The sequence below is a fragment of the Spermophilus citellus genome, assembly GCF_964194105.1.
Source record: "Spermophilus citellus genome assembly, chromosome: 8".
Lineage (NCBI taxonomy): Eukaryota > Metazoa > Chordata > Mammalia > Rodentia > Sciuridae > Spermophilus > Spermophilus citellus.
Genome location: NC_138189.1, coordinates 39200292 through 39216867, shown reverse-complemented (window position 1 = coordinate 39216867; position 16576 = coordinate 39200292). Strand labels below are relative to the sequence as shown.

Genomic DNA, 16576 nt, shown 5'->3' with positions numbered 1-16576 from the left:
GACCTCAAACTTTGCCTCAGCCTGCAAAGACATTTTAAAGAAAGAATCAACAGGACAATATTCTGCCTTAAGCTTTCTCCCTAGTTTTATCTAGCATAGTTATTTTTACTGCATTTAACCTGTAAATTATTTTCTTTGCATTATAATCTAGGTAGTCTGAGCTCCATAAATTATGTCTTGAGCTATATAACACATAGACAATAGTCAGTAGTCTTCTCAGTAGGCAGAATTTCTCATCTCATTACTACCTCTGAGAGAATTTGAATGTAGTAATTGTAGATATTGAAATTAGATCTTTCCTTACTTGATGTAGCACATTCTATATCCATGTACATAAATAATGGATAGACTGTGATCTGCTATTTGTTTGCTACTATCCTTTCTAATTATAAAGCCATAGTTTAAGCAAGTTTAAATAAATCTGTTGATATAAATTAAAAATGAGAATTATATCTATTCTGTTTTCAGAAAAAGAGGGCCCCTTTGGAACCATGAGGATGTTTCTGCCAAGAATCCTAGCATAAAGAGTGCTGAACAATTAACTACATTTTTGAAATATGTGGTTTCTGTTTTTAAGCAATCAAGCACAGGTATTTTTTAATAAATGATACTTAGTTTTAATGAGATATTTTAATGTGATGTTGAAATTTTGATAATACTTAATTCCAAGTTGATAATGTCAAAACTAAGAAATTTCAGAAAGATTTTCCTTTTTAATTTGTGAATGTTAACAGATCTGTTTGGGTTGAAGAAAAAATAATTGACTACTTAGAATTATGTCTCTGAAATTGGGGCTTAGTTTTGTGTGTGATAGCATCACAAAATTATAAGACAGCTGTGAATTATAAAGATGATAAACTTAAAAATTCCTTTTTGTACTGATAAGGCTTCTGTAATCTCACATTTAACACATCTGACAATCATAGTAAAAGTGTATGTGTTTTCAGCAGTGATTATTCCCAAGGGGTAGTTTTGCAAGAACATACATTGACTTATGACTTAGGTGCCTGTGAGACTTGTCTGGTAGCGTGCAGGGTTCTGGTTTTAATGTGGACAGTCTCTACTTAACAACTCTCTAAATTCTATAAAATAAGAGCCACCTACTCGTGTCCTTTTTCTCTGCAGAAGGAATTCATCTGGAACATCACCTTAGTGAAGTTGCTCTGCACACAGCGCTTTCTTGTTCTTCTCGACACTATGCTGGGAGATCCTTTCAGATTTTCAGGGCCCTAAAGCAGCCACTATCTGCAACTACACTTTCTGATGTTCTCTCCAGACTTGTAGAAACTGTAGGGGATCCAGGAGAAGATGCACAGGTATTTCATTACATTTTCCCTGCAGTTAGTGAGACGCCACTGGGGTCAAGGTCTCGCTGCCAGATATAGATTGCAATAGCCAGAGCTAGACAGTGTTCATAATTATTAATGCTCTGTTAACAAACAGGTGAAGAAGTAAGCAAAGGTAAGTTTATAACAAATATTTAATAACCTACTATTTAGATCATATAGTCTACTGCCTATCAGAGAAAGTTTTATACTCACTACACACACACACACACACACACAGTTGGATATTATTATTTTAGGATGATCATGAGATAAAAAAGGAAGTTAAATTTCCATATAAAGTGAAACATTGAATTTCATTTTTAAAGGTAAGTAAGTAAAACTCACACTAGAAAAACTCAAGTTTGTACCAACTGCTGATTTTATTGTACTCTTCTATCCATTGGGGATATAGTGCTAAACAAAACAAAGTTCCCAGCATTCTGGATCTCATACTCTGTTGGGGGAAACAAGCCTCTAATCAAGCCAATAACATATAACACAATTTTACTTAGTGATAAATAGTGTGAAAATAATAAGGTAAAGGGTTAAAGAGCAGTGGGTAGAGGGGGTTGTTTTATATATAATAATCTGAGAGGTGATTATCGAATATATACTGGTATGCACTGGGTCCTGTGATGATCTGAGGAAAGAACACTTCAGGCAGAAGAAAATAGGATTAACATGTACAAAGGCCCTAAGGCAGAGACTGTAGGGTGGTTGGGTTATTTTTGTTGTTGTTGTTTTTATGTGTGTGTGTGTGGGGGGGGGGGGGTAGGACCATCATGAAGACCAGTGAGGCTGACATATACTGGGGGAAAGGAAGGCTAGTGATGAGCTAGGCAGGTCCAGATCATAAGGCCTAGTAGGCCCTGGTGAGAGGTTTGGCTTCACTCAGAATTGATGGGAAAACATTCAAAGGGTTTTAAGAGAAGGAAGATACTGAATGTGATTTGCTTTTGAAAAAAACTCACTCAGGCATCTGGATGGAGTCCTTAGGGAGAGTGAGAGTGGAAGCAGCGGGAGAGAACAGTTACTGAGAGAGTCTGGGCAGAAATGGCAGTAGGTTAGGTTAAGGGAAGATTTGGAGGTAGAGAAAAGCAGTCAGATTGAGGATCTATTTTAAAAGTGATATTTTCAAGACTTACTGATGGATTCAATTTAGATTTGGAAGAAAGAAATAAAAATAACCCCTAGAATTCTGACCCGAGCAGTTCTAGTAAATTGTAATGCCATTATAATAATTTCTACCATTAGCTTGATGAGTTTTCATTAATCAGCCAGATTGTGTTGCTTAGGAGTTTAATCATTTTGTAATATTAATGCAGAGTTCATTCTATTTTTAAATTTCATTGGGAAATCCATTGCAATTTCTTATTTCCAGAGCACAGTTAATTAAATTCTGCCCTTTTCCCCCAGGGATTTGTGATTGAGCTTCTTCTCACCTTGGAGTCTGCAATTGATACTTTGGCTGAAACCATGAAGCATTATGATCTTCTTTCTGCCCTTTCTCAGTAAGAGTTTAAACGGGGAAACCTACTGAATACAGAATTCTAATAACTAAATTCTTATCATCATTACATTATATTATTTTAATGTTTACAATGAAAATAATCCCTGCCACCCCCCCTCCAAATCAGATGGGTTACCAGTGGGAAAGCCGGCCTCAGATAGTGAGGACTTCTAAAAAGTGCTGGAGCTAATTTGGTCAATTCTTTTCTTCTAATGTCCTGGTCAGATCTCTTTCTGCTATGTCAGTCGGGCTCCCTTGACAGGCCTCATTCCTGCCACGCTTTAGGGGCCTATTGTTCCCCTTAGTTACCCTTTAGGACACCCAGATGTGCTCCCAGGAACAACCTGTCCTCCCACTTTCTCTGCCATGCCAACCCCAAATTAACCTTTAGTCCCATCTCAAGAGTTACTTAGCTAAGCTTTTCTAACTCCCCAAAAGCAGTGCTACTTATTTTATCCTTTGGATTTTCACAGTGCTTTCTTTATATTTTAATAATAATAATTAACTGATTATAACTTTGTCGATTTACATATCTATCCCCCATAATAGTCTTTTAGAAAATATCCCTAGCCTTTGGCTGCTGCTGGCCCATGTAGAAGGCATTCAATAAATATTATTTTAATCAATTGGATATGAGGAAGCAGGAGAAATCATAAATTTATTTTTGAGTTTAGTACTCTTAAAAAAAAAAAAAGATGCCATTCAAAGAAATAGGCATCAAGTCTGAGGGTCAAACAAATGAGGTCTACTTTGGACAATAATGCATACTAAATCCCAGATCTGAGAGTTCTCAGATTCTGTAGCAGAATCTTCTCAGCAAATCCAACCTCATCCCCACTCAAAAGAAATAGCTACCATAGCCACCAGAAGGCATTGCTGTAGATTTTATTTTAATATGGAGGCAAAGCTGAAATTTGATTAAAGTCAGATATACTGAAACATGATTTTCTGGTAACAGTTAATGCTTTTCAGTTTTCAAGAGTAAAATTAATGTAGCAAAAGAAGTAACTGCACATGACTTGATCTTTTTTTCTTTTTTCTTCTCTCTTTTTAAGAACCTCATACCATGATCCTATAATGGGAAACAAGTATGCAGCTAACAGGAAAAGCACTGGACAACTGAATCTAAGCACAAGTCCCATTAATAGTAGCAGTTATTTGGGATATAACAGTAATGCAAGAAGTAACTCTTTGAGATTAAGTTTAATTGGTGACCGAAGAGGTGACCGGCGGCGGAGTAACACACTGGATATAATGGATGGACGGATAAACCATAACAGTAGCTTAGCAAGGACTAGAAGCCTTTCCTCTCTACGAGAGAAAGGAATGTATGATGTGCAGTCCACTACTGAGCCTGCCAACTTGATGGCCACCATTTTTTGGATAGCAGCATCTTTATTAGAATCAGATTATGAATATGAATACCTCCTGGCTCTCAGGCTTCTCAACAAACTGCTTATCCATTTGCCTTTGGATAAATCGGAGAGTCGAGACAAGATTGAAAATGTACAAAGCAAATTGAAGTGGAACAATTTTCCAGGACTTCAGCAGCTCTTCCTTAAGGGTTTTACCTCTGTTTCTACCCAAGAAATGACCGTGCACCTCCTCAGTAAACTCATTTCTGTCTCCAAACACACGTTGGTGGATCCTTCCCAGTTGTCAGGTGATGTTAAATATAACTGCACCAATGTTCGTATAATTGCATTTTAATGTCTTTGAAATGTAAACTAATCAATTGTTTTGAAATCTAATTTCTGCTTTTCTGCAAACAGTGATAGTTTGTTTTATATGTTAGATAATGTAAATGATTTGGTAAAGGGGAAAAAAATTAGAAGGTTGAGTATTCCAGGAAATGAAAAGAAAATGGTTTCTACAAACCATTTTAAAAATACCTTTAACATTTAAAATAGTGTGCAATAAAATTGGTTATTGTTTGCCTTTTTTGTTTTGTTTTGATAGGCTTTCCTCTTAACATCCTTTGCTTATTGCCTCACTTAATCCAGCATTTTGACAGCCCAACTCAGTTTTGCAAAGAAACAGCTAGTCGAATAGCAAAGGTAAGCAAATGTTATGCCAAAAGATAACACTGTAGGGATGTTAGTCTCTAGTTTATCTTAAGAGGGGAATCTCTTAAACATCCTCGTACTGTCACTACCTGTGTGAATTCTGCATCTACATGTTTATTCTGTCTGTTCATATAAAAGAGTTACATAGCAACTGCTCAAATGACAGTGAATAAAACCATTTAGAGTAACATTCCTCTGAGTCTGAGTCTTTTTCTGCTCCTTTTCCCTACTTTCTCCTCTGCCTCTCTGTCAGTTTCTCACTCATTCATTCCCTGATAAATATTGACTGAGGGCTGGGTTAGCTGCTGGTCATACAGCATGAGAAAAGTGGGTTGAGTACTGGCCTTGTGGATGGTGGGAAACAGTCAAGAAGTAGGGCGGTAAGTGTTCTGTCAATGGGAGGACCGAACATTTCAGCAGAACATACACCAAAAGCCTTCCTAGAGGAAGTTCTAGCTGAGCTCACATCGAAGGCTGAATAGGAATAATGAAAAAAAGAGCCAGATGTGAGGCCAAGAGTGAGGCCAGGGGTTTCAGTTCTCTAGGCAAAAGAAATGATAACATGTGCAGAGGCCCCAGGGAAGAAGAGGACATAAGATAGTTTGAGATTCTGAAAGTTCTCTCTCCCTTTCTGTTTGACTATTTTTCTTTGAAAACTTTCTCTTCATCTTCCCTCACTGTTGCATTCATTCTTTTTTCTCCTGTGTTTGGCTCTTTCCCTCCCACTGTACAGTTCTGAAAGCAGTAGTGTAGCTATTTTTAAATTATCTGTTAACTTGCATTTTAAAGTACTATAGCTCTTAATCTTATTTTTAGAAGCTTATGGTATTGACATTTTATATTTTTAATAATTTCCTCAAGAACAATAAGGAACTCTCAAGTAGCTTGCCTTCTTTTTACATATTATTATTATTTTCTTTTTTGTCATCCACTGAGTCTTGGGCAGATAAAGACCTTCTGAAAATATAAACAGTTCCAAGGAGTTAGATAAATTTATGAGAAGTATACATACAACAGGAAATTAGGTGAACTAAATATAATGGCTCCTCTTTTGGGATTGAGAGGTGGTTGGTGAATACCAACATAAGTAAAGCCATCTAAAACACTGAGAGAAGTTTTGAACAGAAGGAAACCAGCAAATATAATTTCCAAGAAGAGCTTTTTATATAGCAATTTTTTAAAAATCTGAGATTCAATTAACAAGTAGCACAGTAAATGGAAAGAACAAGTCACAGAGAGCCAAATAAAATACCTTTCCGTGACCCTGATTGCAATAAATTTATCCCTGAGTGCTGAGGTAGTGAGAAAATCCATTAGCAGTAACGAGAGAACAATCTTTTCACTGTGTTGCTTAGATAATATTTAATAAGTGAAAATATTTCATAAAATATGCTGTTGAGTCTATCCCTAATTAAGTTCCTAGATAAATTAGGTATAGAGAAATTCTTACATAAGCATTTATGGTTAAAAGAGGAGCCGTTATTTTAGTTAATGGAAACATATCTTAGTTTTGTAAGTAAAAATGGTAGTGGGAAGGAGTAAGCTAAAAATTGTCCCCTGTTCTTGATTTTATTTAATTTTAAAAATCCAGTACAACATTATTAAGTGAAAAACTACTATTGAAATGAATATTGCTTTTTGAAAAATGATTATTTGCCTAAAAGAAACCAACTACATATGTAGTATGTGCGCCAGTAAGGTTGAAAAGTAATACAAAATGTAAAATTTCTTAAAGTTTAACTTTCATTTTAGTATTCTTATGAAACATCATTAAAAAAAATGTTGTGAACAAGGATTTTTTCCCTCATATGAGTACTTACAAAGAAAGTATATGAGGAAAAAAAAGGTGTATTGACCTAACTTGATACTTCAAGAAAACAATAGGCACCAATACCCACAGAGGGAAGTAGACACATTTAAGAGCAGCAGCTAGAACGTGTGAAATAAATAGCTACCCCCGAATGCTGGGCTCCCCAAAGAGCCTGCCTGAAGGCTGTCACAGCCCTTTGAGTATTAAAGCTGCTGATTTCATGACTATGTGAGGGAAATCCTCAAATATCTTTCTGTTTTTAAGAAATCAAATATGGCCTTCTGTGATTCCTAAATTGTTTTTAATCTGCTTTCTTCCTGTTGGGCAGCACACAGATTTCCTCTTGTAAGCTTTCAGCAACCTGCAGGATGTGAATTAAATTGATTCCTTAATTATTTTCTCACTTATAACTGTTGAGAGTAATTTTCTGCCATTATGTGCTTCCTCATTATGCAAATTTCAATCTACTGTTTGTGCCCATGGAGAGCCCAGAATTTTAAAATAAGGCAGCACTTAAGACAAATATTTGTTTCTTTCATCATGGCAGAAGTAATGTGCTAAAAAAGTTTGTTATAAAGCATTCTCCTAGGATCTTATTTTAACCTGGTGATTCAAAAATTTCAAAATCTTAAGTCATTTGCACAGCAAACAAAATTGAATAGCCTATATTCCAAGAATGGTCACCCTTTTCAAAAGAGGTTTTTAAAAATCATTCTTTAGAAAACAGACTCTTTAAGAATGTAAAAATTCAATACAAATTTTTTTCCCCCCTTTGGAAGTCTTTTTTGCATTATAAAGAATTTAAGCAAGTCAGGTGCTGTAATCTCAGTGGCTTGGGAGACTGAGACAGGAGAATAGCAAGTTCAAAGCCAGCCTCACCAATGGACGAGGTGCTAAACAACTCAGTGAGACCCTGTCTAAATACAAAATAGGGTTGGGGATGTGGTTCAGTGGTCAAGTGCCTCTGAGTTCAATCCCAGATACAAAAAAAAAAAAAGCTGATTATTGTAAAGTTATAAAATTAATGTGATTTAAAAAATATTAGGTTGAAATGCAAATAAGAAACATCAACAAAATTTTTCTTTTATCGTCCTCTTGTTGGTTTTATGGGCAAAAGACTTAATACATGAGATCAGCTGCTTTTAATGGTTTTATAAAATAACTGCCATGGTACTGTGTTGATAGTTGCCTGCACAGTCTTGCATGTTTTTATCTCAAGTCTGTCCAGTGATGAACTTGAGGCCCTCCAAGTCTATTAAATATCTTCTGAATTATCAAAGTAAATGTCAGTTATATTCATTTGAAAGGTAAATGTATGTATAGATTTAAAAGGTAATGCTCTAAATTTGCTCACTAAATGTTCTAGGCAAGTTGTGAAAATATATATAATAAGATGGAAAAAATCATGAGCAAAATGAAAAGAGGAAAACTAAAAGCAAACTTTTACAATGAGGCTAGACTTTTTTGATAGATAACTATGTAAGTCTAGTGGGGGCCCTTTCCATTTCTAGATTGTTTAAGTATGCCCAGTGAGTGGCTAAGGATCATCCTCACCAGTAACCCAAAGAACAGACTAAGGTCAAAAATATCCCCCTGACTTTTGTTGATTCAGACATCATGGTATTGTGTCAAGCCAATTCTAAGAAGTCAGGACATTATGGAGTAGCTTCTAAAAGGCTGGCCAAGGTTCTCAGAGCTTAGGTGATTTCCTGAGGAGCAATTTGAGGCCCAGCGTGCAGACTGTTATGCAGTGAAAAAGAAGGATTCAGTTATAGCAGCTCTTCATTGAAATCCTTTGACTGTACACATGTTCTGAGGCTTTCTGCAATTGGCCACACTACTGAGATGCCCTAGACATAGTGGAGACTAAAGTATTTCCTGTCTGACATAGCAACTCTGAATCTCCCTGAGAATCCCCATGGTGGTCTGCCTATTTAGTCCCTAGATCACTTGTGGATTTGTCAAAACAGGTGTTCCACATTGTAGATTGTTTTTTACCCAAGACTGTTTTACAAAGTGTCAAACAGAAGAAAACCATACTATGTAGTACCCATAGAATTGTATGTGTTATATTAATCCTCTTTCCATTTTATCAATTGTTTTTCTCTTAAGAATGCTTTCTTCTTTTTTTCCTCTTCTATTTAACATTTCTACTGTCTTAGAAATACAAATGCATTGAAACTTTAAAATGCAGATCCAAATGATTTCATTAATAAATACCTTAGCAAGTATAAATTTGTAATCTTATTTTAGGTGAGTGAAATAATTATATTTGTTTTCCAGGTTTGTGCAGAAGAAAAATGCCCTACATTGGTCAACCTGGCCCACATGATGAGCTTGTATAGTACACATACCTATTCCAGAGATTGTTCTAACTGGATCAATGTAGTGTGCAGATACCTGCACGACTCCTTCTCAGATACTACATTTAATCTTGTGACTTATCTTGCAGAGGTAAATTTACAAATTTTAAACTGTTTAATTGCTCTGTGGCAAAATTTCAAATGGATTTATTTCTGGAAGTAATAATGCAGTACTAACTAATCTTAAAATTGTCTTCAAGAGTAAATATATATGTCTTTTTTTAAAAAAGAAAAATGTAGATGATTACTTTCAAATAAATGAAGTTTTTCTAAAGGTTTGTTTTTTTTTTTTTCCATTTTCAATGTCTATTTCTTTATTCACTGTCCTTAAAACTCTAAATTGAAACTCTCCATTTAGAATAGAAAATGGGTTTTTACTGGTCTTGATCCTAGGAAATGGTTATGATTTTTGTTTCTACAAAATTAGTTCTTGGCTTTAACATCCTTTGTAGGATAACATGCAAAAGCATTTCTGCTAGGTAAGTTTTTATTTTCATGACACATTTGCTTCTCATGTGAAATACGGATTTGAGGGGTAAAAAACAGAATTGTTTAAAAAGTAGCCCTAGAACTACATAGAAACTTGACCTTTATTTTTTGATGCATCTGAAATAATAACCTCATGCCCCCAAAAGTATATTATTATATAAATAGCCACAAAGAGAACCACAGATGGAAGAAATTTCTAGTTGCTAAAAAATATTTGTCAGCTTATAATAAGTAATGCCTCCCTTTTAAAAAAGTTGGCCTCAAGAAATTAGGCATAAAACAAACCAGGAAGAAATTATTCATATTATGAATTCTGACTGTTGTTCATAACACTGTTTGACCTGGCTAAGTCACTGATATTGAGTATTATAAAATATGTCAGGACTAGTATGAATTTTTTAAATGTTGGATTTGATTGGTTTGTTGCCATTAATTTTATATCTAAGTATGCTGACATTAGGCACTGTCGGCCTGATTGAATGCATGTCCCTAGAGCTATCTTATATCTGGACTTTTAGGATGTATTTAAGTGCCTCAGGCCAGCTTCTATTTGTGCCGTCCTGAAGCTCACCATTAAGGTAGTACCAGAGCTTCTGGAAAATCCACCTTGGGGTTCCAAGGTCTGGAACTTGCACAGCACATCACATATGGACAACATTTTTCCACTCCATAAAGAGAATTCTTTTGCACTGAACATTACTCTTATTCATGGAAGTTATCCTTATGTTATTTATTAATGATCATTATTACCAACTACAGTACTCAAACTAGTTACATATATTTAAAATGATATGTCTTTAATTTACTCAGCCCTGCAAACCCTATGAAGTAGGTAGTTTTGCTATTTTTGGAGGGGGGATACCAGGGATTGAATTCAGGGCCACTCAACCACTGAGCCACATCCCCAACCCTATTTTTTGTATTTTATTTAGACACAGGGTCTCACTGCATTGCTTAGTGCCTTGTAGTTACTGAGGCCGGCTTTAAACTCGAGGTCTTCTTGCCTTAGTCTCCAGAGCCGCTGGGATTACAGGCAAGCACCACCACACCCAGTAGTTTTGTTATTTTCCGCTTTAAAAAAATCAGGGCTCAAAGGTATAATAATCTTGTGCAAGATCATGTAGCTAAAAGATGGCAGTGTCAATGGTTTGTGGGTATTCCATTATTCTTTGATGATGTTGTATAGTGGTTTTTTCCCTTACCTAAAATAAATGATACTTAGCCAAATTAGTTAAGAAAATAAGATACTATTATTAACAAGAAAATAATTTTCCAATTCTCCTTTTTGAAGCAAGGGGAAAAAATAAGACTTACCTTTTACTTTATTAGTCTCTGGGTTTCTGATAATCTAACTATAAACTCATGGATTAGATCTACTGTGTTTTCTAACATTATAAATGTAAATACTGAGTTTTGTTCAATCTGATTAAAGTCTATTTTTCAATATTATTTGTAGCTGTTAGAGAAAGGATTGTCCAGTATGCAGCAGTCATTACTACAGATTATCTATAGTCTATTGAGTCACATTGACCTATCTGCAGCCCCAGCCAAGCAGTTCAATCTGGAGATAATAAAGATTATTGGTAAATATGTACAGGTGAGTGACCACAAAACTTACCTGTGACATTGTTCAACTCAAAACCACTTATAATCATCAAAACTCAGAAATACCCTGAATGTCCAGAAGTAGGGAACATAAATCATATTTTTAGGAATATATTCTACATGGGAAATGTTCTTAATGTATGTGACAAATCTCAGAATCTGAATTGTAGGGGTCTACATTTAAGTAACAACAGGAAGAAATGTACATACACACACGGAAGCCATGACCTGTAGAATTGTGACTCATTGCTATTTCTTTGTTACCTTTCTATTTGTTAACCAAATTCTATATAACGAACAAATGTAACTTGTAGAAACAGAAGTCCTCTTTAAGAGTCATATTTTAGGGTTCCCTGCCTTTTTTTTTTTTTTTTTTTTTTTTTTTTTTTGTCTGATTAAAAGAACCAGATATGTGAAAGCAGAGAATCACATTTGGTCTAATTGTAAATGGTGACAGGTCACCCTGATTGGCACTAATTTTCACCTTTAATTGTCTGTAAAGAAAGGCATTGTTGAGCAGATCAGTAGTCTGGATGTGACTCATCAAGGGAACAAGCTGTTTTAAGAGCATTCACAGATAAATATTTTATATTTACTCTGCATTGCATTTGCATTCACTCAAGCAGAAATTTAAAAAGGAAATACTTAACTACCAAATACAAAATGCTCTTTAGTTTAAAAATCATTAACTTCATTCATCTAGAAAATTCACCTATATATTATCCCCTTGTTTACCCCTATTGCCAGATTATAAGATTAGACTTTCCACATTAATGTTTATAAAGCATTTATTGAAAGAAGGATATTCCAATTTGGTAATATTATTAGGTATTTGGTGTCTGATAAGCTTGACAGTACGAATAATAAGTTGTGTTTTTTCCTTTTGTACCTAAGCCCTTCTGCTAAAAATCTCATAGGAAAAAAGAATCATCTTTACAGGTGTTTTGATGGGAAAGAATATTTTCATAGTCTACAGTATATACTAAGTTTTTTTTCTTGGTTAAATGTGCTTTTTTAAAAAGTTCTGTATGTTAACTATTTTTTAAACCAGAGTCCTTATTGGAAGGAAGCCCTCAACATACTAAAGCTTGTGGTGTCGCGCTCTGCAAGTCTTGTGGTACCCAATGACATCCCCAAGACCTATGTAGGAGATATAGGCTCTCCTGAAATATCCTTCACCAAAATTTTTAATAATGTCTCTAAGGAGTTGCCTGGGAAGACTTTGGATTTTCATTTTGATATCTCTGAGGTAAGATGCTCAGAAATTAATGATGGTGCTCTGTTAGGGATTTTCATTTGTTCCTTTATTGAGTCTCACATTCCCAAACATTAGGGAATGAACTCATCCTTAGTATTAGATACTGTGCCAGATGCTGTGAAAAACAGAGTGGGGCAGGGGGCTGGGGATGTAGCTCAGTTGGTAGAGTGCTTGCCTTGCATTCTCAAGGCTCTGGGTTCAATCCTCAGCATCACCATAAAAAAGAGAGAGAGAGAGAGAGAGAGAAAGAAGGCCTAGAAGCTTATAGTGTTGAGGGAACAACCAAATTAGTGCTTGCCTGAATGTAAATTACAGTGCTATGAGAATATATAGTGTGCACCTGAGAGGTTGGTTTCAGGGAGAGGTAACGTCCAAGCTGAGTGCTAAAAGATAAGTAACCCTAGGCAGGCCTAGGTGGCAGTTTGTGGAGGGGAAGTTAAATCCAAGAAAAAGGAACCTGTGTGAACGGACACTTATAAATTTGAGAAAGCATAGTGTTGCAGAAGCTTCCCACTAGTACAGTGTAGCTTGAGCTCAGAGTACAGAGAATTGAGAGAGAGTATGCTGAGAGACCCACCACCTGAGGGCACAGGAGCAAAGTGGGACCCCACAGGGAGCATGCATGCCAAAATACAGGAAGCAAGAGCTCCGAAAGGATTTTAGCTGGTTTAGGAAATTATAGGATTTTCATTTTAGGAATATCACTCTAGCAACAGGATGGAAAATAGGCGAGGGAGGAGGAGAGGAAAATCATCAAGGAATCTGTTAGGATAATTCAGGCAAAAGATAATATGGGATGAGACTGTCCCAAAGCCATAGCATGAGAAGGAAAGAGGAAAGAAAGAGTGGTTTATGAAAACACCAAGGAGAGCCGGGGAGGTGTCTTAGCAGAGCACTTGCCTAGCTTGTGCTAAGCCCTGAGTTCAATACCTAGTGTTGGTTAAACAAAAGGAAACAAAATTTTTTAAAAGACTAAAGAAGTATCTGAAGTATGTGATAGGTTTTGAAGTGAAGGGGGAGATGCTAGCTAGGTGAGGAAAAGGTATCAGGATTTGGTGAAATGACCTTAACAGCTGAATGAATGTTGGTGCCATTGAGAGAGAATGGTAACACAAGAACAGATTCTAACAGGGAAGGAGAGAGTAATGAGTTTGTCCTTGGACTTGCCGACTCTGAAATGACTAAGAAACATACAAAATGGAGGTGCCTAGTGGGTAACTAGATTTTGAGATCTAAAATTTTAGAGGAAAACTTGGATAGAAGTCACAATTAAAGGGTTTTCAGTGTTGTGTAATTGGATAGCTGAAACCATGGAAGGAAAACTAAAAAGAAAACAGGGCTGAAATATAATGAAATGTGAGACGCCAGATAAGCCAGATATGTTAGGGCTAGAAGAAGCAGAGGCTCTGGTTCAGAAGGAAACCTGCAGTCTGACTTGTTATATTAATACAAGTCTCAATTTTGACCTTATTTGGAAGTGCCCCCCACCCCAACCACTTTCCCTCCTGAGCCCAATTTTGGTGGCCTTGATGCCATTGAAATGGTCTTGTGGAAGTCAAGAAAGGAATTTTTAAAGAGGGAAATTATTGACAATGTATTGTAGGAGGCTGCGCACAATGGTACACATCTGCAATATATTTATTTATTTATTTCTGGGGCTTTCTTCAGGGAGGATGTATTTCATTATAAGGGGGAGGAACAGTGGAGGTGGTGGGTCATTAAAGATAGCAGATTATATTTAAAATAGGAAAAAGCTCTCTGTAATCTCAGATATGAAATTATTATTTTCAGTAAAGTTTTGATTTAAAACAATATTATGATCTTTGATTTTTTTTCCCAACACCATAACTTTCTCCTTATGTGTTTTTTTGGTTACTTTCAGAAAATGTCATCATAGGTTCACTGTTAACTCTTGCAAGTTTCTTTAATGTTGAAGTATATGTATCAACTGGCATTTTGTTTCTGTATAGACACCAATCATTGGAAATAAGTATGGTGACCAGCACAGCGCAGCCGGAAGGAATGGGAAACCCAAAGTGATCGCTGTCACCAGAAGTACCTCCTCCACCTCCTCTGGTTCCAATTCTAATGCCTTGGTTCCTGTCAGTTGGAAAAGGCCACAGTTATCACAGGTACATAAGGGCATCAACACTGGACATTCACAGGCTACAAGAACCAATCTTGTTACATGTTTGAAACCTGAGAGTTTGCCTTATTTCATCAGCAATACTAACATTTGAATTTCTTCTCTTTAGCGAAGAACACGAGAGAAGCTAATGAACGTGCTTTCGCTCTGTGGTCCAGAATCTGGCCTCCCAAAGAATCCATCCGTGAGTAGTTATGAATGCATGAGTGAAGGTTGTCAAAGTTGTGCTGTTCCATGGAGAAATGATTCTGTCTCCCTGCTTGCCTTTTCTAACTGAGTTATATTAACTAAGAATGAAAAAATAATGCTTGCCTCTTGTGATACCAGGCAGCTATGCTAAGTTTCGAACTAGTTAGCCACAAAGACCAACTTAGACTCTGAATTCATTGAAGGATGAGGCCTGCAGTGGCTCTGGGGACTGATATCTCATACGCAGAGTGACAAAGCTGATTGGTGGACTTTTTTTCTTTCCTTTTTCTTGTTGGGCCTCAGGTTGTATTTTCTTCTAACGAGGACTTAGAAGTCGGTGACCAACAGACTAGCCTTATTTCTACAACAGAAGACATAATTCAAGAGGAAGAAGTAGCTGTCGAAGATAACAACAGTGAACAACAGTTTGGTGTATTTAAGGATTTTGACTTTTTAGATGTTGAATTGGAAGATGCAGAGGTAAGAATGTGGACTTTCTATGAAATTTATAGAATAGTTATAGTTGTAACAGGATTGGGCCATAACATCTTTCCTTAACTCAGTGTAAGGTCACCAAGGCCAAAAATCTAAATTAGGAACTAAATGTGATTATTACAACTAGTCAGTAGCAGAATAAGTCTGAAATAAACATGGAACATTTGATTTTTCATCTTTAAAAATGCAAAGTAGAAACATGAATTTCTTAAAAAAAATTTTAAGATATGCCTATGCCTAAATAGTTTGCGTAAACTATATAAATTAATTTGCTTGGAAACAGTAAAAATTAAAATTGATCAAACATAATTTTAAAGAGAGTGGCATTTGCCATGAAATGGACATTAGGAAGGTTTGGTTTTTGTGAACTTTTCTTTGTGACAGATAACAGATTTACCCCATGACATTCCTAACCACTTTCTTCTTGATGACTTAGGTAACTCTTCCCCATGCCTCTTTTCATTTGATACCCAAAGAGCTTTCTCCTCTGATTGTATTGATAGTTGTGTCCATTTTGATGTTTTCTAAGTGGAAAATCAAAGACAAAAAGTACTTCAGCCCACACAACTGAGCTAGTTGGTAGTTACAGCTTGTATTTAGTGTGACTCCATAAAGTCTGCCGTTGCTTCTGTGCACTCTGCCCTTCTGTACAGGTCAGTTTGACCTCTGACAGCAGCAAAACGGTTGTCACTGCTGTATGTGACCTTACGTCTCCATATAATAGTGTCAGAGGAAATAATGGTTGCTTCCAGAAATGACCTCGGAATAGTGAAGAAGTTGCTTTACTAAACGCAAACTTTTTGTCATATTACATTGACCCAAGGTGGACACATGCCAATTTCTGAAATGATCACTATGGCAAATACAATAGGATTGCCAAGTTTTCTTAGGCTAGGAACCCTGTAGTCAATTCCCTAAACCACAGTCTCTTAGAAAAACCCAATAAGTTTATATGTCAAATAGGTCAAAAAACTGTACATCATAAAATTATCACAAGTATCTATAATGCAAGAAGATGACATGTAAGCCTTTATAGCAAGTGTTTATACCATGTTTTGATATTTTTTCCATAAAATATTGAAATTCACTCCAATAACTGGTACATGTTATCAGCTCTCATGAGGGGATGTTTCCTATAGTTCTAACAGGTGACATACATACAAGAAGGAAATGTGCTGACCTGTGCTGTGTCACACTGTCAGTTGTTGATGGACCCATTTAGGTAGATAAGGTTCCCATCCTCAGTATGCTGCAGCCGGCCCTGCAGATGTGAGGACATGACCACAGTGCCTGGAGCCATACAGATGCCTTCACAGC

The 16576-nt window shown here is 36.2% G+C and overlaps 1 protein-coding gene across 9 annotated transcripts in view; it reads left to right on the top strand.

The window, feature by feature from the left end:
* The window catches only part of FRYL (FRY like transcription coactivator), a 247605-nt gene that overhangs the window by 203944 nt on the left and 27085 nt on the right, over nucleotides 1-16576 (top strand). For all 9 annotated transcript variants that reach the window (XM_081303036.1, XM_081303038.1, XM_081303041.1 and 6 more), the window contains 11 exons: nucleotides 469-590; nucleotides 1126-1316; nucleotides 2745-2839; nucleotides 3894-4501; nucleotides 4798-4895; nucleotides 8998-9168; nucleotides 11023-11163; nucleotides 12223-12420; nucleotides 14400-14561; nucleotides 14685-14759; nucleotides 15068-15244. In XM_081303036.1, coding sequence (XP_081159162.1) covers nucleotides 469-590; nucleotides 1126-1316; nucleotides 2745-2839; nucleotides 3894-4501; nucleotides 4798-4895; nucleotides 8998-9168; nucleotides 11023-11163; nucleotides 12223-12420; nucleotides 14400-14561; nucleotides 14685-14759; nucleotides 15068-15244 — 2038 coding nt within the window. The remainder of the gene's footprint in view (nucleotides 1-468; nucleotides 591-1125; nucleotides 1317-2744; nucleotides 2840-3893; nucleotides 4502-4797; nucleotides 4896-8997; nucleotides 9169-11022; nucleotides 11164-12222; nucleotides 12421-14399; nucleotides 14562-14684; nucleotides 14760-15067; nucleotides 15245-16576) is intronic.